Raw genomic sequence first — 25910 nt, 5'->3', positions numbered from 1 at the left:
GTGCACACAAATTAATTTTGATGAAGCTGGAACTTGCAATCTAAGCTTCAGACTAGCAAGCTGATGTGTTCCTCGGCAAACCCACAGATAACCATTGTCATAGTCTCCTAAAACCATTCACTCACAGTCTGCAAGAAGAGGGGTTTTTTTTTCTAGTTACTCTTTCCCTCTCTGAAAATTTTACAAAGGTTGCTAGTGATGGCTCAGATTGCAACACTGCTCGAGAGAAATGCTAGATTTAGATGACTCACACCCACAACAATAAAAAATTTTAGTGTAATTCAAGACAGCTGACTACGGACTTGAATCATACATTAGTACTCAGCTGTATTTTTTTCATTTTATTGCTTCAAAGTTAAAATTGGCTTGCAAGTATTGCCCTGCACAGGGTAACATTCTGGAAGGGGCCATTGCGGTTCTGGCATGGATTTTTCATGGCTGATGCCAAGAAAAAATAAGGCAATGTTAGGGCAAGATGAGAAGAAAATAATTAAGTGAAGACGGAGGCAGTGTTTTAAGATAATGGATCCCATTTCCCTGCTAGTTGTTGGTCCCAGTCTGTTGTAACTTTTCCCAAATGCCATATCTAAATTAGGTTTTCTCTCTTCTTTTGGTTCTATAAGTTCTTTGCAATCTTGCCATATTAGTTTCTGCCTGAATTTCCTCTGTGAATGATGCAGAATTCCGAGAAATCTTTGTCTCAAAACAGAGATTGTTACAATGGAATTCCTCATGTCTTCAAATACTTTTAGTTCCATCACTTTTGTATTCTTTTGCAGTGTCCTAGTGTTATATGACAATTACTGCTCATTAGAAGTGGCCCAGAATATACTATAAGTTTTAATCACTTAAAGAATACCCCGTGGGACAGGCTTTCCATGTGTTATCTCAACAATTCTTGTTCCAAGTACTTTGGACTTGCTGTTCAGCTTGGCTCTGTGGATCTGCTCCTAAGAGTACAGGAGTTCATGTCAGCGTGTCTAATAGTGAAGAAGGAATGACTCTTTGGCCCTTCCTAAGGAGATTAATTATTACTGATTTGTTGTGAATACTTCCTTTTTAAAAAGTGGACTAAGATCCCACTAACCTCTTTCACAATCCGGAAATTTGCCGGTGGTAACAACTTTTAGTCGCCTCACTGCAAAGGCAGTTTCTCCTGTGTTTATGAAAAGATCTTGCTCAACTGGTTTGTAGTATATTGGTGACCCCCATTCAGAAAATGTATAAGCAGTTAGTTCATGTATATGCATACTAGAAGACACTTTTTTTTCCCTACAAATCATGGTCAGCCTATGGAATTCACCAAAATTTAGCAATGTTCAGAAGTGGATTAGGCATATACGAAAATAAAACAAAAAGCCCAAACAAAAAACTTGGAAGAGCTAGAAATTGTGATGTTTCAAGGAATAATACATTTGCTGATCAAACAGGTGGTTGGAAGCAGTTTCCCAAGCAGGTTATTCCAGAATTGCTGTTTGGAAGACCTCCTATGTCTTTGGCAGAAGCATTTAACTTTCACCACGCATAGGATGAAGATACTAGGTTGTTTGGATCACTGAACTGATTAGACATGGCAATTTCTGATGTCCTTGCCAAATAAGTTCGTGAATGGCTGCCAGCCACGCTCAGGGCATAATCATGAGGAATGTAGTCAAGGTGGGCAGAACTTTTCCTCAGCATTTTACCCTGAGCTAAGCTGAGTATTGATCAGGTAAAAGCTATGGAGTTTGTCCCCTGCAATCTATCTCTTCCTCAAATGATGCCCTTCTATTTAATGTGTGATGCTCACACTTAATGCTTTGAGAAAGACAAGAGGAATTAATTCCAAGCGAACCTGAACTAAGACAGTGTTGCTGTGTTTGCTATTTTCAGGAAATTATTACAATCAAGGAGAGATTCGTAAGAAAGAGCTGGAACAGAGTTGTTTTCTTCTGGGGATTCCTGCTTCCAGTGTTACAGTCATTGATCACAGGTAACCAGTTTTCATTTATAACATAGTTTCATTGCAGTTTTTAAATAGGGGGTGAAGTTCACTTTAACGTTCAGTGAAAGCATACTGTGTCACTCTAAAAAGTCTTGAGGAATCTCAAAAAAAGACCGTATTAGATATTTTTGTTAATTCTTCATGCAGAAGAAAATTCAAGTGTATAATGGGGATCATAATCCCTAGGTTAAGCTCTATTAATACAACATTCAGAATAATGATAACCATACTTGTTGGGGTCTGGCACAGTGTGGTTGGGCAGCTTGGTCACATCTTGTTACACTTGTTGCAGTGTTACACAATTAGAAATTCTCTGAATTGCCCATGGCAGGTTTTTCTGTAGGCTGGTCTTTACAGGGTTAGTGTGGAATTCTATTATATTTATAATCTGGTTTAGTCCTGGCTAAAGACAAAAGTGAATTGCAGTCCATAATAACATGACAGTAAGATTCTTTCAAATTAAGCCATAGAAGATTTCCTTTTTTATAAGGTGTGACGTTGTTTTCTTCAGCTGTGTGTAGATACAAAGGTAAGTGATAAAGCTGACACTTCTTTGTTTTGGGATTAATTCAGGAACTGTCTTCTGGGAAGGTGATTTAACACTTTTAATCAGTGAAACTCAGAACTAACATTGTAAAGGCCTTTTAAATTGCCCAATCACTGTCTATCTAGGGTTGATAGGAGCTGAACTAGCTACTGATTGCTAGGAAACAAGGTACGCATTTTTGTTTATGAAGAAGTAACTTTAATAGCAACATGTTGATTTAAAGTCACGCCAACTAGAAGAGTCCGAGTTGAAAAAAACCTGGCTCCAGGCAGGCCCTTTTCCCATGAACATATTTTCCCTTGAGCTAAGGCAACAGAAGCCACAGTCCAGAATATGAATCTTCTTGAGTTCTTTGCTTTTTTTAGCTTTAGGTTTCTCTCCAAGTTTTCAGCTCACTTAGGAAAACAGCATAAGAGCTGTTTTTCCTTTGGAATGAAAAGAGATGTTTCCGTTCACTTCTCATGAACTGGTTTTGGATAACTTCAAGTTTTGTCGTACAATCATATGATAATGCCCAAAACATTTTGGGGAGGGATAAGGAAAAAAACTGCTGAGCTTTGCTAAGCATGAAGTCTGCTCAATGAACCATCTTTTGAAATTAACACAGAGCCCAGACGCCTGCTGTCCTTTCATCCTCTAACTTGGTGTGAGGTTGGTCAGTACGTGTTGCAAGTTTCCTGGTACTGCTCAGGCATTCCCTAGGGTACACAATCCAGAGGAGACTGCTTTTTGCAAGTAATACTTTGGTTTGCTCTGTAGGAAAGTGAGGGCCATTTCAGAGAAATAGCTTGGATCATGCCTCTGTATTACTTTCATTATCTGTATTACACATATTTATGTAAGTAATGACTGATACATGATTTCCTCCAGTGAATGTAGTGTCTGAAAAGACAGATCCATCCCATCACCCAGAGCTTCTGTGCATGGACTAGGATGTACAGCATTGTTCTAAGAAACAGGTTTTGATTTCAGGTCTTTATCTCTGAGGTTAGATTGCTATGAGATAACCATCAAATCACTTTGTTGTGCATTCAGGAGGTATACTGAAGTGAAGTTCTTGCTGAATTTTGCTCAGAGCTTGTTTACACAGTGAAGTTAAGTGTGTTTACAGTGCATTATTTACTCTACAATAACTGACCATGTGGATGCTCTTTATGGAAAACATCTGTGGATGAGATGTTAGCAGAATGGTAGAGGATCAGGAATAATTTCTAGATGACGCTGAATTTTTAGAGTAGGTACTTTTTAGATTACTATTTTCCAGTGATTTAGACAAAGCACTGGGACTCAGGGTTCCTGAAACTTACTCAAAGTTCCTGGATTCCTTAAAGTCAGTAGCTTTCCTATGCCTCTGTTATGACTTCTGTAATTTACAGATTATACAAAAATATTTGCCAGTATGGCATGATGTGAAACTTTCTAAATTTAGATGTTATTTACTGCTAGATTTCCATGTAAATTAATGTCTACAGAATACAGTTCAGGAGGCTGTTCCTCTGTAGCATTTTGTATTCTGGAGGCACTGTTTAAGATCAGAGCCTTTTGGCCTGTATCAGGAATAGTGTGGCCAGCAGGAGTAGGGAAGTGATTGTGCCCCTGTACTCGGCACTGGTGAGGCCGCACCTTGAATCCTGTGTTCAGTGTTGGGCCCCTCACTACAAGAAGGATGTTGAGGTGCTGGAGCGTGTCCAGAGAAGGGCAACGAAGCTGGTGAGGGGTCTGGAGCACAAGTCTGATGAGGAGCAGCTGAAGGAACTGGGGTTGTTTAGTCTGGAGAAGAGGAGGCTGAGAGGAGACCTTATCGCTCTCTACAACTACCTGAAAGGGGGTTGTGGCGACGAGGGTGTTGGTCTCTTCTCCCAAGTAACTAGTGATAGGACAAGAGGAAATGGCCTCAAGTTGCGCCAGGGGACGTTTAGTTTGGATATTAGGAAAAATTTCTTCACTGAGAGGGTGGTCAGGCATTGGAACAGGCTGCCCAGGGAGGTGGTGGAGTCACCATCTCTGGAAGTGTTCAAAAAACGTGTGGATGTGGCGCTTCAGGACATGGTTTAGGGGACATGGTGGTGCTGGATTAATGGTTGGACTTGATGATCTTGAAGGTCCTTTCCAACCTAGTGATTCTGTGATTCTTCAGAAGATAATTTTCCATCAATGTAAAGAACTAGCACATTGCTTAAGGACTGCAGCTGGCATGCTGCCCATCTAACATTTCTTATACAAACACTGGATGCTTTATATTATCCAAGCTGCAGACTTGTATTTTGGTAAGGAAAGCCCGAAGGATTGCTAGGTCTGGATCTGCTCCAGCCATTGTAGCGTGGAGCTGAGTCATGCTGCTTCCTCTTTCTTTGCATGATCCACAAGTGAGTGAGTAGAATTTTCAAGATGTAAAAGGGGAAATAGATCTGAAAAGCAAGGTGATTGACTTGCTCTGTAATCTCACTTGGCCAGGCAGGTATAAAATCAATGTGACATTTTGAATTGTGTGTGAACTTGTACAGAGAAAGCTTCAGTCAATCAGCCCATGATGAAATCTGTGTTAAAGACCAGTTCCTTATTAAACAGTTCCTTGCCTTAAACAGTGACTCTCTTAAGTATAGCCAGGATTCCTAGGGCAGGACTAGTTCAATCTTCACCAGACAACTGCTTTGCACTGATTCTTCAGCAGGTGTTTGATGTTGTTACTGTGTTTCTTACCTCAGTTAAAGACAACTCAAATCTTCTGTACAAATATGGTCCCAAACTGTACCCACATTTCTCTCTATGCAGTCTCTCAGCCCTAGAGATTGGAAGCCCACATGAATCTCCTGCAGAAAAGTTCTTTGCTGTAGAGGGCGTGTCCAGGAGTGAAAAGGGCCATGCATTACCATGCAGCACCCATTTACTGTAGGTGAACAGCTGGGCATGCAGACAGCCTTTTCCAAACAATTAGATTAGGGCACTGGACTCTACCTACCTGTGAAAAGTGCAGGTCGGGCACCAGAGTTGCAGAGGTGTCCCCCGAGGTGTCATGTAATCATCATAGCTCCAACACTATACCAACTGAACAGCTGCTTTTAAGAGCGAAAAATTTTACAATTGGCTTTTGTTACCATTCCCACACTAGGCTTAATATTTGGAGCAGCCCAGCTCAGAACGAGGACTTGTATTGTTCAAAGGTAATTTCTGTATTGTCACAATTACTCCTGCTGCTGGGTGAGGGAGGAGTAGCAAGAGAGTGGAGTCTGAAACTCATGTAAGATAAAAGTCAGTTCATTAATGATGTAAATGGTCATGTGAACGCTGTGCTTTTGGTACATTTTTATCGTCTTATGTGCTGCAACAATGGACTTTTTGTAGCTGTAAAGTTGAGAGATAATTTGTTTTATCTACTGTGCCATGATACCAGCTTAATTTTCACAAAGACTGGTATAGTTCTACAGATCTGCAGTGAAGGTAAAATGAGCATAGCTAAAATATGAGTGGTATAGATACCTCTAATGCAAACACAGACTAACTCCACTGACAAATCTGCTGCAATGATCTGTCTAAAATAGTTGGTAAATCAGATGGTGGATATTTATGTGGTGGCAGAAGGGTCTAATTTACAAAGCATTTGGCTGCACTGCAAACAAAAAGGGACATCCATTTTCACTAGAAGTTCTGTTGTTCTTTAGGCATGCATTAGACTTTATTGCCACATTTAGCTTAAAGTTTAAATTGCTCTGGTAATGTATGGGCAAATGATCCACTTAAAGGACATGAGTACTTGCAGAGCAGGGCAGAACTCTCTCCATCATGAGGAGAACAAGTCTGAGTAACTGATTTGCACTTGAGATGTGTGGCAAAAACAAGGTTCAGCTTAGCAAGAGGAGAGCTTGTAAACAAGTAAAAAGCAAGTCCTGCATTATCATAGAACACAGAGATGTTTTCCCTTCTCTTTAGAATATGCAGAAAAGAGTGCTTCAGTAGCACTGTGAAAAGAAAAAATGTGCATGTAAGAGCTGCTTTGAGTGCTGTTTGATGTGGCACTGGTGCACGTTTTCTTGGTTGTCTGGTCTTGAGAACATAGTGAGATGAAGGTGCTCTAGTCTCTAAAGGCAATTATCAGGTCACAAGACATTGCCATGCTTTTGGACTTGTAAATGTACTTTGTCGGGAATTTACTTAGAGCTAAGAAAGCTACCTGTAAGTAATTAATCTATGACTAAATGCTCCTGAGCTAGAAAGCTTTCTCTCATGGTGTATGGAAAACCGGGAGTTAGTATCTAATTGATCTAATATTAAGAGTTAGTTAAGCTCCCATTAACATTGGGCACATCTGCCAATGCTTTGGCTGTCTACTGGTCTGTAACATTACACGTAAACAGGAGATGTTTTCTAAGCTGTTTTCACTTTCTGAAGAGAACAAGCAAAAAGGAAGTCTAAATTATTCTTTTTTTCTAATATCTGTCCAAATTATTCTTTTTTTCTAATATCTGTCCAAATTATTCTTTTTTTCTAATATCTGTTTTGGGTTCATAGAAAGATAAATATCAGGTGTTTTAGTGCAGCTTCTGAAGCTTTTGTGCACAGTTGTACTGGACAGAAAGTAAAACTGGCTAATTGCATCTTTAATATGACAGAAAGTATTTGGCCCAAGTTTGCACTGCCAAGAAAATAATAGCCGAGATTTGTGTAAACTAGAAAATTTTCCATTCACAGTACAAAGACTTACTGCAAATAATGTTACATCTGTTTCCAAGTTTCCATGAAAATTGCACTCCATTTGCTTTTTTATTACTGTTATTTCACTTAAGTCTAAAAGGGTCCTAATCAGGACAATGCACAGGAGAGAGGACATCTGCCCATGCAGAATCACAGGCTATCTGCAAATTTTTTATGAGGCTGCAGGGAGGCTCAAATTCTTTTTTTTTCTTTTTTTCATATAATAATTTGCTGTTGGGCTTGTTTTTTCCTCCTACAAGGTAAATAGGCTTTATTGCACTTCCTCATGCTTAACTTCTAGCAAACTTCCTTCCACGAGCTGCCTGTGTCGGACAAGTGAGTCTGTCTGGTCATGGGAAAAATATATCCTTAAATAAATAGTGTGTGTGTCTGATTGTGATGATCAGAAAGATATAAAAGCACTCGGATCCTTCAGAGAATGAAATATGTAACTAGAAATTTGAACCTTTTTTGAAACCTATATACAGACAGTTAAGAAGTATATCCCATTGATCCAGTTCGGTTTTACTGTACTTAGGTGGTTTGTTGATGGCTTTATTGATTTGAATGCAGGATTCTGAGTGCATGAAAGCTGGAGATGCAGCTATATAGTAAGAATATGTACTGCTGTTCAGAAATCCTGCCTGAAAACTGAGGGCACCAGGAGAAGTGCAGAGATAAAATCCTGGCCTCAGTCGACTAAGTCTGGTGGCAAAGCTATCAGTGATTTCATACCAGTTTCTAACTCACTCATTTGCAGACCTGTGTCATCTTGCTGAATGGGATTTTTTTGAAATGTATTTATCTTACTTATGTGCTTCTGATCAGAACGGTGGTACCATTCCATCATGTTTCTTCTTTCCCTGTTCTCATACTTCTTATTTTGGGATCAGTATTTAATAGTTTTAATTCTGCTGAAATAATTGTGTTAGTTACATTTTGTCTTCCTAAGTTCCTCATAGTATTATAGTTTGACATTTTATTGCTAATTCTAAAGAGCTGATCTATGTGCTGATTAAAATTGCTGCCATGCTTTAGTCTACAAGAGCTGCATATTTCAGTAGTGAGTTATGGGATTCTCTTCATCTTTCTTACTCCAGCAATGCTGTAAAGGTCTTTATTTTTCCCAGAGTTTTCTTTAATTAAGAATGGCATATGTGGGACTAGAAAGTATTAGATGTAAATTAGTCACACATTCAGTGTGTATTACAGGGAAATCAACCTACATCTTTTGAATCAAACATACTCACAATCATCCTGAATAATAACACACTTTACCATTACAAGACGGCATGAAGCCTTTGTCAGTCAGGTGGGTACCTTGATGTTTATGTAATCACTGCAGCCAAATTTCACTTCTGTGTAGTATAATTCTTGAAAATTAAATTGTTTTCTTTCTGAGAAGACAATAAAATATTTGGCCACCTATTTTTATTTACATTTCAAAATAAACAGATAATTTTTCCAAAATGCCTACCACATGGCAGCTCATGCTGATATTTTAGGACATCAGAACACTTTAGAAAAAAGATTATATCAAAGTCTGCCTTCTGGCTTCTGCTTTTATAAGGGTTGCTCTATGCAATAATTTAAGAGGAAATTCTACTGGGGATTGAGATGTCTCTCTGCCCTCCAGGAAAGCTGTGTTCTGAAACAAAGGCTTGTATTGCAGTAAGTTAGGTTTATGTATTTTGTCCTAAAGTAGATATTTTCCTCAATAAGGAAATCTGCCCTTTTTTTTTTCCCTGGGGGTTCTGTGAACCAGGTCCTTTCTCAGCTTTCTAGCATAATTAACTTCCTTGCTGTACAAAAAGGGGGAAGGGACTGTGGTGAAAGGGAAAATGATCCTTTCAGTGCTAAAGGGGCATGTCCCCCAGATTACCTCTGTGGAGCAATGAGCAATGGTCCTTTTCAAAACATTCGAGGATTCTCCTTCAGATGTCAACAGAGGCCTGTCAAACCACATCAGTGAAGTCACAGCAGGGTTTGATTAAGGGCAAGAGTCTGGCCAGAGAAGCCAAGGGCTCTGAATGAATGCAGGGTGAAGTGAAGGAGTACTGCTAAAGGACAAAATGTCTGGAAATGAAATCAACTAAGCATTGAGATTTATACTTTTAATGCTCAAGATTATTTTAGCAGAATAAAAACTAAGAAATACTGATCTCAAAACATGAAATATTAGAATAGCCATCCCCCAAAACTGATGCAAGTTTGTTTCAACTTAAAAAACATCAGTGTTGGTAAGCTGATACTAAGAAAAGAAATAAGGCTGTGCAGAATAGCTGTGTTTCAGGAGTCTGGGAAAACTGGCTAGGGATGAAGACAGGGAAATCCACTAGAAGTCAGATTTTTTTCATTCTTTTTTAGTTCGTACCTTCAGAAATGCCTTTTGCTATTCTTTTATTAAAGTTTTTTAAAAGTGCCCCACGTATGTTAAAGACAATCATCATCTTTGGAGCACAGAAAGCTTCAACAACCCATCCTGAATTTGCAGGTGGTTCATGGCTCAGCTTTGCTGTCTTCTGGTAACACAAATAGCTATGCTGACTGGAGTAATTCTGTAACTAGACCACTTGCGACCATGCAGAAGGAAGTGTCTTTGGGTTTACTTGTTTCCAGTATAAAATTCAGGGTTTCATATAAAAATATTTTGAGTCGACTTTCTTCATGACACTAGTAAGCTGTAGATACAGTCATTAGATTAAAGCTATTTTCAACAGTTATACTCAAGAGCCCCCTTTTAAACATGCAGGGTCCAACACTTCGGCCACAACAACCCCATGCAACGCTACAGGCTTGGGGAGGAGTGGCTAGAGAGCAGCCTGGCAGAAAGGGACCTGGGGGTGCTGGTTGACGGCCAGCTGAACATGAGCTGGCAGTGTGCCCAGGTGGCCAAGAAGGCCAATGGTGTCCTGGCCTGTATCAGGAATAGTGTGGCCAGCAGGAGTAGGGAAGTGATCGTGCCCCTGTACTCGGCACTGGTGAGGCCGCACCTTGAATCCTGTGTTCAGTGTTGGGCCCCTCACTACAAGAAGGATGTTGAGGTGCTGGAGCGTGTCCAGAGAAGGGCAACGAAGCTGGTGAGGGGTCTGGAGCACAAGTCTGATGAGGAGCAGCTGAAGGAATTGGGGGTGTTCAGTCTGGAGAAGAGGAGGCTGAGGGGAGACCTTATCGCTCTCTACAACTACCTGAAAGGGGGTTATGGTGACGAGGATGTTGGTCTCTTCTCCCAAGTAACTAGCGATAGGACAAGAGGAAATGGCCTCAAGTTGCGCCAGGGGAGGTTTAGATTGGATATTAGGAAAAATTTCTTCACCGAGAGAGTGGTCAGGCATTGGCACAGGCTGCCCAGGGAGGTGTGGAGTCGCCATCTCTGGAAGTGTTCAAAAAACGTGTGGATGTGGCGCTTCAGGACATGGTTTAGGGGACATGGTGGTGCTGGATTAATGGTTGGACTTGATGATCTTGAAGGTCCTTTCCAACCTAGTGATTCTGTGATTTTGCCAGTTACACACTGTGGAACAATACAGAGTGTTTTGCCAACAGACACCCTGAGGAACTAATGGAGAATGACAGGCGTTTCCCCTTTGCCCCCAGAAGGTTCCCTGCTTTGATAGCCCAGCAACATCTCTGTTAGTCACTCATTTTAACCTGCAGCTGCAAATGCCTTGCTGTTAATTATAGGCAGACTCAGGTCTTTTATCAGAGAAGAGAAAATGGTCAACTCTTGAAGGAAAAAGGGTAACAGCTATATCAATTAGTCACAGTAGGTTAATCAAAGAGGAGGAACAAACATAAAATCTAGCAGGGATTCAGCTTAAGCTTTTGAATCTCTGCATTCCTCCCAGCTTACTCAGGGAAAATATATTCCTATTTCCACTGGGAACACTCTTAAAAGCCTTCTCACAATAACGGATTGGGCGTTAACGCCTTGTTCACAAGAACTGTGTGGTTTCTTTGTGTATTCTCATAATCTTATTTTAATTGTAGCTACAGTACAAAATGTTGAGTGCCCCAGTTAAAATAAAGCTGTGAGATCTGAGGCTATGACATGGTTTAGAAACATCATCCAGTTGCATCTGCAATGGATTTGCATTTTCTGCATGTCAGCTTATTACTGTGCTGGAAAGCGGAGGAAAGGGTTTTGCAGCCTCTCTTGGTCAAACTCCCCTTTGGGATTCGGTCTGCAGAATGGCAGTTACTTCAATTCCTGTTTTTCCTAATGGTCAGGATCCTAGATGTATTAGGTAGCTCCTTCAGCTAGTAGGTATCTGTACTCACACTTTAGATGGAGGTAATTGCAGTAACTTTCCCAAAGTTGCCTCAGTCTCTGGGAGACAAGAAGTTTCAGTGTGTCTTGGGGCCTCCTGACATTAAAAACAGTTGTTGGTTTATTCCTGTTCCCTTCATCTAACTTTGCTAGTTCAGACAGTCACTAGAAAATTTATGTAATAATCAGTATCTGAGCCTTGGGAGCAAGGCCTGTATTAGGCTTATTAAGAACAGAATGTTTCCAATTACAAGGCATAGTGTCAAAGGCTGTCAGACCACCTTAAATGCCACGATATACTGTCTTGCTGAGTGCCAGCAATATAACCCTCATTTCTTGAGTTCATTTTCAAAATTCTCGTTGAAGTCAGAAAGCACTCCTATGCTGGCAGCTAGTAAGAGAACACAGGAAGCAGTGCATACAGTGCCTGAGGGATGAGTGGGAAGCATCCCCTTCTATAGCAGACTCAAAGGGTTGAGTTGATCAGCTGCAGAAGTAGGGTGTCCTTGGGGCCTTTAGGACAGAACCATGGGGTGAAGGAAATTCCCCCTGAAAATAATTGCAGGGCATTTTGTGGGGACTGATTAGTTACTTTCATGTCGAAGTATTTTATTTTTCATAGGAATAGCTATATTTGGACTGCAGACACTGTAAGGACTCAGTGGAATTTTTGTGAGGACATAGACTACGAATTCTGTGTTTTTATACAACATATGTTTTGGGTCCACATCAACCCAATTCTTCCACATAGGTGGTAGAACTAGAGCTGTAGAATCGTGGACATCTTAATTTCTTTCCTTAGAGCTACCTTCTGGTCCCATCAAAATCAGTGGAGGTTGGCCATTGACTTCAGTAGGACCAGAAATTGTCATTGAAACAGTCAATAAGAGAAGACAAAGTCTTGTTTAAAAAAGTGTTAGTATGGGGAAAGTTGGAAAAGCAACTGTACAATGGCTGTTGTGTAAAATGTGTTTTCTCTTAATGACCTTCCAGTTCAGATTGGCTCTGTTTACATACAAATCAAAAGCTGGTTTGTCTAACTGCCAGCACAGCAAAATTCAGTCTGGGATCTGAATATCCAGCTGTGTCTTTTGCCTCTGACATCCTCCCAGTAATAAAAGTTGTGTGGCTGGGATTTGGCTAGAATTGCAGATGATGTGTGAGCCAGAATTGAATTCAGCCTGCTCTTCCTCTGCAAGACAATAGAAGTTAAAACTTGTTTGTGTCAATAAAATAAGCATATACAACTCATAACCCCTCAGGGACCAGATATGATGAATACAATTCTCTTTTTCCATCATCACATTTCTAACCCTGACCAATGTTAGTAATAAGTCTGTGAGAACTCAGACTTTTGGCTTCCTCATTTCAAAGCTGGAGCAGAAGCTTTTTACAGAGTTCACCTGTGAAGATGCAGCATCCAAAGAATAGACATAGTTATGACAACCTTTGCATAGCTCTCTAATCCAGGTTCTTTGTTCTTCACTTTCAAATTCCCTGAAGGCTACACTATGTTAAGCACTGTCTTTGCTCTGTAAGCCTGTACTCTCTTAACAGGTTCCCTGCAGACTGACGAAGTGACAGAGACAGTAACTTCTCCACAGGTAGAATGGTACTGCTAGCACGCCTATTAGTTATCACTTTTCTGTTTCAGTCTTTTCTGCAATGGTATGTTAATAAACTAGGCTGCTTTGTGTAGCAGAGGCTCTCGAACTTTGCTGTACAGAAGTTTCTATTTGGTAGCTTGTCAGGAGCTTGGGTGCTTCACCTTGTGAGACAGATGCCAATGGAGCATGTGGTGATGGAGAGTTTCAGGTCCTGGGGTACTGTCTGGATATAGGCAAAGCCATCTCAGTTCATAAGGGAGCAGTGCATGACAAAACTATTTACTGTGGGGTGGTCTTTCTTAAAATGATGGTGAAAGTTCTGGCTGCAGTACAGAGCTCCGTTAGCAATTTCACTTACAGGTTGCACTTTGGCCACCTCATTGTAAAACACTGCTTGTAAAGCCATGTAGCATTTAGGCACAGCATTTGTTATCTCTACTCTTTCCATTAATAAAACCCTATTTGACAGATGATTGAAAGCTGTTCCAGTTGACAGTATCGGTGTGAAGCAGCAAAGGTGTTCTCAGCAGCCTAGAATCTCAGGCTCCTCAAATGCTTCTACCTGACTGCAGTGGGGTGCTGCTCTGCAGCAGCATGATCCAGGGCTGCCTTCTGAAGCATCCTACAGCAAGAGAATTCCCATTTGTATTTTCTTGGCTGAGTTTGTTGTGACATGCCCTGTTATTTTTGCATTCTGTGTCCATTCTGAAGTTCCCTCAGGCATCCCTTCAAATGAAATATTGCATCACTGAGGAAGTGAAGCCATTAAAAGTGAATGCTTTCGCCAAACACTTGGAGCAAATACAGTCAGCTCTCATCTACCAGAAATGGATTTGCAAGTTGACATTGCAAAATTTGGGAAGAACAATAGTCCTTTCTTGAGCAGTTTGATGCAGTTTTTCAAAAAGCTGAGCTGTGCTGTTATTTTTTTGCCACATCATGAATGAAGGGTTTATATTTGCATAGAGCAAATGTAGAAGGGTTACCAAGCAAAGTGGTTAGAGCACGGAGCTTCACACATCAAAATCCTTTTGAAGGAAGAGAAATTTTAAGTTCTCTGCTGAACTCTGCGAATGTCTCTGACTTTCTCTGTGTTTTACTTTCAGCCTCTAATAATCCTGCCTTCTTGCAGAGCTGTAGGGATGGACCGATTACTGTTTACGCGCTATTCTCATGGTGTGAAATGCTCTATAAGTGTTAAGGATCATTTAGAGTTTTCCTTGCTAGTTAAAGGGTTAATTTCTTTCTCTCAAGAAGGAGATCTGATTTAGGTTTGGCACAGGAGGAGGGAAGACAGAGGATTTTGTTCTGCAGGAAACTAGGTCAGCAGGTTTTTATTATCATGCTCGACAGCCCAATGTGGTTTGCATTTAGGAATGAACTTGCTTGACATTGTGTATGGTTGATTTCCTCTTCCCAGAAAGCAGGCCTCAGACATCACTCCATACATTATGGCTCCCAAATTGAATGCAAGAGCATATTTAGCTGAAGAAGCTCAGGGAGTTGTGAGTTTGTTAGATACATGTTTAGAGCTGTCTGTCAGGAGTGCCTCAGGAACACAGAATGAAGTCCAGGATATTTTGGAGAGGAGGAACAATAGGGCTGGAATCTTTTCAGTCATTGAAATGCAGCAGAATCACAGAGATCTTTATTGTTCTTACACCCCATCTACAATTATTCTTATAGCCTGTAGCATTGTTTGGTTTTCATTTGGATGTGTCCAGATTCTGGTATTGGTCCTGCCAAAGTAAATTTGGAGTAATTCCCTTGCTTTCTCTGAAGCTACTGCCATGTGTGGCTGAGATCACAGTGTGGTCCTGCAGATAACCTTTAGATTGGGAGTTTTCCATTATAACTTTTGGACCATCATGACTGATGAAAGATTTTGATAACCCAGAATCTTTTTCACATCTTCCAGCTTTCTTGACCATATAGCCTGGAGTGTATTCTTTTCCTGGGTAACTGAGAATAGATGCCTGTGTTTGTTACCTCTGCCAATTAAAGACCAAATTGTGTCAGCCATCACGCACGTTGCAGAATTCAGGCTGCCTTTCTTTACAGATTATTTTGACTTTACTGAATAATGAAAATCCAAGTACTTAAAAAAAAATTGCAGGGGTCAGGTAAGGGTGATGGAGCTTAGAAAGGCTATTGGTAACGTCTAGAAAAATTTCTGAGTAATAGGATTTAAGGCTGAGCATCTATTTCCAGTTTTATATTCTTGTTGTTTTACGGACTTTAATGTGAGTTAATGGCTCTTCAACAAAATAAACCCATCTAATTCTGTCCTGTTCTAGTCTTTATTCACTTCTGGCATCGAGAAACCCAGACATTTTTGCAACCCAATTTTGGCTTTTAAAGCTGAACAAGGAAAATACAGGCAATACTGAGGAGAACAGACAGCAGTAGGTTGCCAGCAATTCCTGGAAATAATGGAGTTTCACAACCATTCCCTGCAGATTGCACAGTTAGGGAGGAAAAATATCCTTGTGGCTTACATGGGCAGAATAATGAAAATGCGAAGTCTGATGAGAAAGTTTATTATGGTAAAAATTCAGATGCTATTCGAGGGTTTAAACCAAAGAGCAGCATATCAAATGCCTCAAAATGACCACAGCATAGAAATCGTACAGGTCAGAAAATTGCATATGGTCTCTCCTGAACTTGCTTTTAATGTCATGTTAGGCTGTACATTTTAGTTGTCCAATGCCTTTGAACCTTTAAACAGTCTCAGCTGAAATAAATGTGCTCATATAATCATCTCTTGAAATATGAACATGTTAAACAGGGATGAAGAAAGTTAGTATTTCTGTAATACCCTTGTACTTTTACGCTGTTGGCATCTGTGTCTGAGAGCCAAAAAAACGGCAGCACATGTCAGAGTGAGAGGCACAGAGAGGACTTGTAGCAGGTGGACACCTACACACAATAAACAGCTGAGGCAGCATTTTGAAAATTGCCTTCTACATAATGAAAAGAGAAGGTTTTGTAGGAGAATCTCCATAGCTTTATTCAGAGATGATGAATTCTTTCATTCAAATTCATAGCAACTCAGAAAATGTTACTATGTTGCTGGAAGACTTGGGTTGTATTCCTTACTCTCTAAATTGAACTAAGGTGAATTAAGCTCTTAGCTCAAGAAGTGAAAGATGGAAAAGATTCTGTCTTGTAATGGCTCTCCAGAATGTGTATTTTATCTCTTGAAGCTGTCACAGCCATGTATGTGAAGCTTTTGGGATGTCACAGGATAAGTAACTTTGGTCACTCTTGCTGTGAATAAAAAGGATTAAATCCTACATTTTTGTAAGGGCTTTTCCTCCCCCAAAAGAGTCCAGAAACCATTAAAAACCATTAGCATATCAGAGCTGTCACTGAAAGTACAGTAGCTTCTGGGTTGAAACAGCAACTGTTAATAGCACTCAGTAATGCCATGTGTATGAAAAATGGCTGCTGACATATATTTTTGCTCTTTCAGATGAATGAATTTGAGAGTTTTTAGACTGAAAATGAGGTTGGTAATGCAGAAGAGCAAGTGCCTGTATGTCAGTGAATGAACAGACGCTTGCAGAAGACTGTGGGATAAACAGATGCCGAGTAATGCTGGTGTACGAAATAAGTCATTTATGCTCATTTTGGAGATCTGCTGCATAAAGGATGCAGCCTGCAAATTTAAGTAGGTTATGATGTTCCCCCCTGTGGCTGGGGTTAGAGGCCAGTCCAGCTAACTGCACAGTAGTCATTTTGTGGAACAAACATGAAAGCACTAAACTAAAATTGTCTTGCAGAGGGCAATGGCATCATACGGGTGTATTTCTTTTTTGTTTTTAAATGTAACCCTATCTTTACCAATTAAAGTAGCTATTTAATGGTTAGAATATGATCTCTCAGCTATGAGCACAAACCCTGTTTACCCCTTTCGTGGGATAAAATATATTTAGTCTTGACTTATTTGTAGTTATTATTCCTCCTTAGTGTTTTAACCACTAATTAGCCCTATCCATTGATAGTTGTTTACAGCTGGGAACAGGCTGACAAGAATGGTGCTCTTTGTCCTGCAATAAGGAGGGAACCGTGCCAGGTAGCTATGCTGTATCTGTTTCCCCAAGCCAGGTAGCCATCTCCTGGGGCAACCCCGGTACCAGGAGACAGGGAACAGCAATCTTCTCAAACATGGCTGCTCACTGCTGGTCTTTTCTGAGAATGGCAATTGGTTGGTTGATTAATTTTATTGACAACTTATTGCAGGCAAAAGGTGCCATACTGAAAGCACTGGTAAAGAGTAGACATAGGTCCCATGCGATATTACTCACAACGGAGTAACTCTACACACCAGTACGTTGGTACACTTTGTTGTTGCTTCAAATTGATTGCTTATATCTGCAAGAAGACTACTGTCTAATGTGATACAACTTTTGGCCTCTTTCCTTGGATGCCAATAAGAAGATTAATTAGAACAGGGCTAAAAATGGATTAGTATTTAAGTGAGATAAATTTTTTTCCTGTGCTGCCTCGTCTCTTATTCCATTCCAATCCTTTATGCATTATGCTCAAAGAGGTATCATACAGCAGACTTGAAGACCCTCTGTACAGAGTCCTCATACAGCTTCTGCTATGTTTAGTGCTCTCAGTATCTACAAGGAGGTAAGGAAGGACTTCTTGTCTCCATCCTCCTGTATCCATATTCCAGAAGAACGGATATGCTCTTGCAAAAGCTATCTGAAGCAGTGCTCAGCCAGCACAGGATGTTTGATATACAACGTGTTCAATACCCCCTCCCAGAGTGGCTCGTTCTGTTGACACTCCCAGTATCCTTCCACAGTACCCTGGCTGGGGCCTTCACACAGCTCACAAGTGATCAGTGGCTCCACAGCAGCTGCAATACGTGAGTAATCTCCAGCCAGTCTTGGCGGTTGGACTTTCCCAGTGACCTGTATTAACCAGAAGTGTCTTGGGAGGTTTCCCAGTTCCACCATTCTGCTCTTGCTGTTTACAGCTACAGTAGCTAACTCCTGACATTTATACCTAGCTTGTGCTCTGATTGCTGCAGCTTGGTGCCTGTTTGTACATGGGGCCTTCTGATAAGACAGGCATTTGACCTTTCTATTCTTAACCCATTAACATTTAGAAGAGCTGCTCTCCTCACCTCTAGAGGCTGTGTTCCTCCCCCTCCCCCAGTATCCCTGTTCCTGCCAGATAAGATTACGCCTGGGTTATATATTGATCTAAAAGCAGAGTGCCAAATGCAGCCCACACCAGTTCAAGGGCAAATACTGAATCCATGTCAGTAAGTTCACATGCTTTGGTTCAGTAGTGGAAAGGTAATGACCAATGGCTCTTTTTGCCCTTTCAGCAGAACCTGAGGGCAAATGCAAGGGTATCAGTTCTTTATTGTACCAGTAAAATGAACATGATGGCTGCAGTAGGTACCTGTCTGATTTGCTGATGTTGCATCTTTGTGCTGTTTCCTCTTCTTCATCTGCACTTAAACAGATGAAGGGGTTGAAGTGGTTATTATACACTCATTTGCTTGAAGCAGTGTATTCAGTAACCTGAACATGGAAATGAGAGCCAAGATCCCTTTGTTTTAAGCCAAGCCTGGCTCAATGAATATTGCACTGTGTCACTTGAACAATCTCTTCACCTGTGCATATGTATTTCCCAGTTTTTGAAAGTGGGAACCTATTAGCAACCCAGTGAATTATAAATAGCAAAAACTGTTATGGGAAAGTGGCTATATCGACAAATGCATATAGCCATTTTCAGTCAACTACAAAGTCAGTCATTCTTTGTTAAAAATTAGTCATTGAAGTATTCACAGATGTATGAAGTGAGACTGAGAAGCAGTAAGGGAGTAACTGCAGATAGCCAGTTAAACATCAGCTCCCAGAGCCGTAGCTATCACACAGAATGTGGAAGCAAGGGAATAACAGGTAAGAGTAAGGAGATGTTATTGCCTCTTCACATATTGTTTGAGAGTTTCTTGTTCTAGTTCAGTATCTTGGTGTAAAATCCACATTTCCAAAAGGATGTTGACATTTGGAAAATGCTTGGGAAACAGTCACCGGAATGATGAGAGATGTGGAAAACAGACCTAATAATGCGTGTTCAAGATGCTTGAGCTATTTGCTTTTATTCATGAGATGACTTGATAGTGATACTGGAGGATCAACATGGGGAAGAGGTGTGTTGGATGAGGTCTGTTGAGCTGTTATATAGCGTGTCGTATGAGAGTAATGACCACAGTGGTCTCTGCTGGCTTTAAAAATCTATGACAATGATAATAACTGCAATCAATCCTAAGAATGAATTAGCTGGCAAGCCTGATTTTCCACTGCAAAACCAAAAGCTACTGGAGCAGGATGGATAAAAATTTATTGCAATTATTAATATTTTATTATGTTAAATTAAGTGGTTTAAAATAAAACATAATTTAATGTGCGTTTATGACCATCTGTACTAAGAACTAAGCTTCAAGTAGTCTAATAAAATAACTTACATGAAATTAAAGAGGCAGGCAGTATGCTTTTTCCTGCCAATGTTTAAGAGAAAGTAAAACCACTGAATTGATAGAGGTGTCTGACTAAGCACTGACTTTTCTGAGTGAATGACTCCATTTTAGTTGTCTTATCTTACCTAATTCAGAAACTGGGTAATTCAGAGTTGAGAAGCTCATTCAAAACTGAAGGAGGAAAGCTTTTTTCCGTCTTGTGGTCTGTGAGTAAAAATAGATGTGAAAGTCTGTTCTACTAATTTTTTAGATGCCTGAAGAGCACATGTGATCAACTGCTTTATTTCCATAAGTAGTAGATCCAGTAAACAAAGACAACAATTAACTGTAGTTTTTAATACTATGTTTTGGTAAGCTTTTCCATATATTTCTAGAAATTCTGATATAATTTACCCTGTTGTTAGAAAACAATTATAAAATCCTGTTTTAATGACTTTGAGCTCCAGCTTCCATCTCAAGTCAAAATTGCACAAACCATGAATAAAAGTTCATTTAGTGGGGACAAATACATCACTCCATGCTTCTTAGTACAATAAACTTCAAAAATTAAATTCTATGATTAGCTGTAGAGTTGTTTTAGAAATAACTCAATCACTTATTTAAAATGGGTGGGTTGAAATCAACCTGTCCTGCACTGCAGGCAGATGTAGGTAGGAATTTTGCTGTTCCTGTACTGTGGGAGTGATCCCAGCATTTGTGGATTTCCTGGTAAGTGAAAAGTCGCGCGTCATCGCCAGGGATCACTGCGGCCTTGGGCCCTTATCACGGCGTTGAGTTTGCCTGTAAGGCAGCCACTGTTGTAATGTCAGAAACAATCACTGGCCATTTGAGCAGCCCAACTGAGAGAGACAAGGCATAGGAATGGAAATGTTCCCTGCCAATGCTTTTAGAGATTCTGATTTATGTGTCTGTTCCCACCCCCTCCCCCCCCACCCCGCCCTTCAAAAGTTCCCTGAAGTAAATTTTTTATCAGTGACTCAGAGCAAAAGAAAATTTCAGATTGTTGTGATAAGATATTAGATGTCTGGGCAAACCTTCAAGTTAAAATGTTTTTTTGGTTTATCCACTGCACTGTACATGCTGTGATGTGAGTGTGTGAGCCTCTACTTATGATTAAAACACCAAAAGCATGGACATAGGAAGCAATAAAGTATTATGTAGGAGAAACTTCATCATTTTTGTGACTTTGTTTAAAGAAAACCCAGATGTGGGGGTAGATATCTACTGAATCAATCATTTTCTAAGCCACGGATGACCAGAAAATTAATTAAAAAAAAAAAGAGAGATTAGAGAAGTAAACCTGCAGAACTTAATGTTTAAACAATGTAGCCCAGACTAGTTTGGCCTTAAAGTGATCTGCATTAACAGTAATTTATTTGGGAATGTTTAACCCTCAGGATTTAAATTCATGAGGTAGTCTTGTTCAGTGGTCACAGAGACTAGGAGACAGGATCGTGCCAGTTTGCTGCTGCTACAGAGTGTGTCAGGAGAGAAAAGTCCCTACGCAGAGCTCCAGTAAGGAACAGAATTTTTGCCATTGGCTGCAGTGGTGCCAGGATTTTCTGTCCTCTCCATGTCACATTTTCCCCATACAACTACATGTATAATGTCTGTTATACTTCAAAGGGTGGACAAAGGTGTCTGCTGGGTCACATGTTTAGAGAAGATTTGGAGATATTTCAATGAAAGATTTCTCAGAGTGGCACGTTTTTATTAAAGCATTCTCTATTCAGCTCTTATTCATCAGAGGCTGTGAGAAATTCTGAAAGGGATTGTCCTCCCTGAGATGAGAAGGAGGAGTATGTGCATTGCTGGGCAGGGATAACCCATGAGGGTCCCCCGAGCAGCACTGCTGCATTAACACAGCCCTCTGCCCAGATAAATTAGCCCTTCCCCTCAGCTGGATGGGTGAGGGTGAGAGCCGCTCCGTGCTGATGCGGCAAGACTGCTTTTCTTGCAAGACCTAATTATGCCATTAGCATGCAGATCTCTGCACCTCCCTTCTTTGCCAGCTTTTTACATACTCTGTGTGGTCTTGTGTGTCTAAAGCAAGATAGGCTCAGAAGATGTTAATTTAGATGTCAGCTGTTGCTAGCAGAAGTATAAGAGGAATAAAATACTTAAGAATACTTAAACGTGCAAAACAGCACCAGGGTCAAGGTACTTTGTGTAACAGCTCCATAGAAACTCCTTTAATAATACCTTATAAACTTTCCTGGCTGCCTAGCCTATTTGCAATCCTCGTCCTTACTCTAATCCATTTCAGAAGATGTGTTTCCATTTTGATTCAGAGATTGTCCAGCAGGACATTTGTCTTAGCACACAGGGACAGCTGTGTTGACAGTCTCTACTGCCTCAGGGCGTTACAGGCTCTCTGTAATCAGATGAGACCTGTACATGCTTCAGTGCCTTAGCAGTGAACTGAAACAACCTTTGTCTGTTTGGGATGATAAAGGAAGTGACCATGTTTAGAAGTTTGGCGTCATTTTGTGAGATCCTCTAAAGGATATATAAACTGCAACACCAAATGAAGGTCCAGGAGTCTGGTTTACTGTAGCAGTTCATCAGGCAGCATGAAAAAATGATGGTCTGGTGTTGGAGAAATACATACAAGAAATGCACATGATTTGAAGTTAACTTGTAAAAATATGTTGAGTAATTTTTGTATAATGTCTATCCCCTAGATCCCTATGCAGTGTTATGGTTTTACGGCTGTACACATCTATTTTCTGAAATGTTTATTTTTCTTCCTTTGTGCTGTGTGACAGAGGTAAATATGCAACTCTTTCTATTTGAGGAATCCTGGGAGTTACTGGTAACAATAGCAGATAAAAGTTAGACAGAAATGGAATTTTTAAACTGCTAGCACACCATTTAAAATGCAGTTTGCATAGCAATAGCAATGACCAAATCCCTGTTGAATACTAGCCAAGAGTATCCATCAGGTGTGTTTTATTCATGCAGTGTTACAGTGCAGTGAACTCAAGTCTGTATTGATTCTATTTATTTCAATTTAGTAAACATCTCCATTGGGCATTCGGTATAATTATTATATGGACAAGGAGCAACATTTAGGACTGACAGCCATGCATATAAATATTATATCTGCAAAACTTTCTGTCATACTGCTTCTCCTAGGAGAACAAGTTAGACTTAAACAGGAGCAGGTTCTGCTGTCAAGGTTCATGCTGAAAATGCCCTTCCTCCAGCTCTCTTATGATTACATCAGGGGACCATTTGTTGTAGTGTCTCTGATGATCTCCACAGCTGCATTATTGTATAGGGAGAGAAAGACAGGCTTTAAGGGAAATGGGTTTAAACACACTTAATAGGTAAAACATGCACTTTACATTGAACCTTGTAACTAACAGACTGTCAGTAGAAATCCTAGAGTATTGACACAGTGTAAATAGGTGTTTATAACCTGATTGCTTCTTGTGACCCATAGGGAATGTGTAGGTAATAAATATATACAGATCCATGGTACATAGTACATAGTAAATGGTTGAAAGTTACTTGGTTGTCACAGGTATCTACACAGTCAGAATTGTTTGAATGTTTAGGCAGGCCAAAGGTTGTGAACATGAGACACACAAGTTTGAGAACGTCCATTTAGTGATGGAACCTACATTAATTAGCTCTGCCACTTGTTGCAATTGTTTCCTTCTGCTTCTAATGATTTAGTCACACTGATCTCATCAACCACAATGTTACCAAGACAACTAAGTAAACTAGTCACTGCCCTTCAGTATTGCCTGCTGCAACCCACAGTGTTGCCAGCATTTGAATGCGACAGCATGAAATGGCTCACAGTTCCCTACTCCAGCTTCATCTGGATGTTGGACAGATGATGTGATGCAACAGATCCTCAGTTCCTTGTACAAACAAGCTCTTGATATAGCGGAAATGTTGTTTAGGTCTCCTCAGCAGCAACAACTGAGATGGATCAGATACTCAAAGCTGGACTGGTGGAACAACATAAAGATTCCAAACAGTGCAGGATGTGCTTAGCCGTAATGTCTCTAACGTGCCAGAAAAAGAAAGCACTAGTAAGGGGTTACAGGCATTACTTAAAACTTTCATCAGTTTCAGGAAATGTGTTAGGGCTGCAGGTAGGTAAAAGAAGGTTGTTGGGCCTCATGAAAAAATCATTGACGCATTCCACCTCATAACAGTGTCCCATTGAAACACTTCTCTGACACAGTTCCAGATCCTGCCTTCTAAGAATTTCATTATATGCTTTTAGACTGGAAGGAGTGAGTGAAGGAGAGCCCTAGATATCATTCAAAAGGAAAAGGGAAAAAAAGTCTAATCATATAAATCCCTGTAGTTCGTTTCCTCTTAGAAGATCTGTGCTCTGTAATTATATTGCTGAAAAAGCCTTTCTTCTTTTGAGTTCATCTGAAAGCTAAATGGTTTTATTCCCCTTGGCCTTAGTTCAATCAGTATACATGAAATTATATAGTTTTTCAGTTCCAGTGTAAACTTGAATTAGAAGTTGGGGGGGTGCGCTACTTCAGATTAGTGCAAACTATTAAAAAGAATAAATTCCTTAAAGGGACAGTTGCTAGGTTGGAAGTACATTTAACGTAACCCCACCACCAAATAAGAATTTTGCTTAAGAGAACCCAGCCCACCAACAAAGAGTGCCAGCAATCCAGAATTCCCAACGTTACAACAACTATGAATAGAACAAGATACTCTGTTAGGAGGTAAGTAATGCTGACAAATTGTTAAAAAAATGTATAGGTATTTTCATTATAATGAGTAAAACATTGTAAAAGATACTCAGAATAACATGTCAAAGTAGTGAGATGGGATTTACAAGTTCTCTTATGGAGTTTTACTGTTGCTCTTGGTGGAGATACTGAAGCCAATTTTGAGCACTTTAGGTAACTTGGTCTGTACGAAACGTAGCTGTTTTGATGATGCAACACCAACTTTTTAAAAAGGAGAAAACAGAACTTGATGAAGCAAATAGGAAGTGTATGTTTTCATTTGTCACATATTCACTTTTTTTTCTAGTGTACACTATATTTTGCAAATGTGAATGGTGTTTTATGACCCATAATCTCAGTTTTGTTGCATGAGAGATCAAGAACAAGGGAAATGAATGCTCTGCTGGACATCGTCGAGCATCTTTCGCCTCCTATAGCTTCTTCAGTCAGTTTTGATTAAAAGGAAAAAAAATATTTTACTGCAGTGCAGGAAACTGATATACTTTTTTAGAAACTGAAATGGGTTTTGGCATGAATATTTTGTTATCTGATCCTTCTGTACCAACTGAAGCATTAAATGAAAACAGTTTGATTACAGTTCCATGACAAGTCATGCCCCCTCTTCTAACAAGTCACATATTAACTATCTCATTATAGCTCTATACTCCTTATACAGTAATTTCAGTACTTTCACATTTCTGTGTTGCAGTCTATTTCTCTGCAAGTACTATTTGCATTGAAATAATTCAGTTCATTACATAGCCTTCCCTCCATGCATGTATGTTCTACATTCTTGATATTTTTTGTGACTGTAAGCTTAATAAATCTTGTCTGAGTTATGTGCCATTTTCTCTTCTTTAACAGTTAATATTTAACTGAATTTTATTAAGTGTGTAAGTGTTCAGTTTGTTTTCAGATGAAGGGTGAATGTTTTCCTGTAAATTGGTTTTTAAATCTTCTGAGCACTGAAAAAGTCTGGCAAACAATGCTTGAGAGAAGGAAAATTTGTGCTTATTTTGGGGTACAAAATGGCAGGGCACAAAAGGGGGCAATTCACAATTTAAGTTGGATGTACTCTTCATTAAGTCCATTCTACTTCGTGGCATTACATAACATCAGCAAGATTTAAACCCTTCGTTTTGGAAGGGTCACATCTGTAATAAACTATGGTGTCTCTTATTTAAACAGTAGCATTGTTATAAATATTTTCTTCCTGTATTTCTGTTTCATAAGCCAAATACTCAGCATTTCTCTTATTCTTGTAAGTAGTCACACAATGGGCTGCCAAGGCTGGTTTATCGTTTGCCTTGGAAAAGACGTTGTATAATATTGCAAGATAAAACACTGGCAAACAGAGTTTTGATCTGTGGGGAAGAGAGGTAAGGGGTTTGCAGAAGTTGTGCGAATAAACTGAGGCTAGAATGGGAGTTCTACATGGAGAGCTCATACATCAGAGAATTCAGCCGGTCTTACCAGTAAGGGGCAGAGAACAGTTTATTGCAATGATGCTGTTTTGGAAAAATGAGGCTGAGTCACTGATTTCATTTGAACTTTTTCAGTGCTTAGATTTTTAGCTAGACCTAACAA

The 25910-nt window shown here is 39.9% G+C and overlaps 1 protein-coding gene across 1 annotated transcript in view; it reads left to right on the top strand.

Moving 5' to 3' along the window:
- Nucleotides 1-25910, top strand: part of PIGL (phosphatidylinositol glycan anchor biosynthesis class L) — a gene marked incomplete at its 3' end in the record, with an annotated part of 63306 nt that overhangs the window by 3029 nt on the left and 34367 nt on the right. Inside the window, exon 2 of the mRNA XM_082008425.1 lies at nucleotides 1873-1972. Coding sequence (XP_081864551.1) covers nucleotides 1873-1972 — 100 coding nt within the window. The remainder of the gene's footprint in view (nucleotides 1-1872; nucleotides 1973-25910) is intronic.

The sequence above is a fragment of the Phaethon aethereus genome (assembly GCF_964289735.1).
Source record: "Phaethon aethereus genome assembly, chromosome: 19".
Classification (NCBI taxonomy): domain Eukaryota; kingdom Metazoa; phylum Chordata; class Aves; order Phaethontiformes; family Phaethontidae; genus Phaethon; species Phaethon aethereus.
This window is presented reverse-complemented; position numbering and strand designations above follow the sequence as displayed.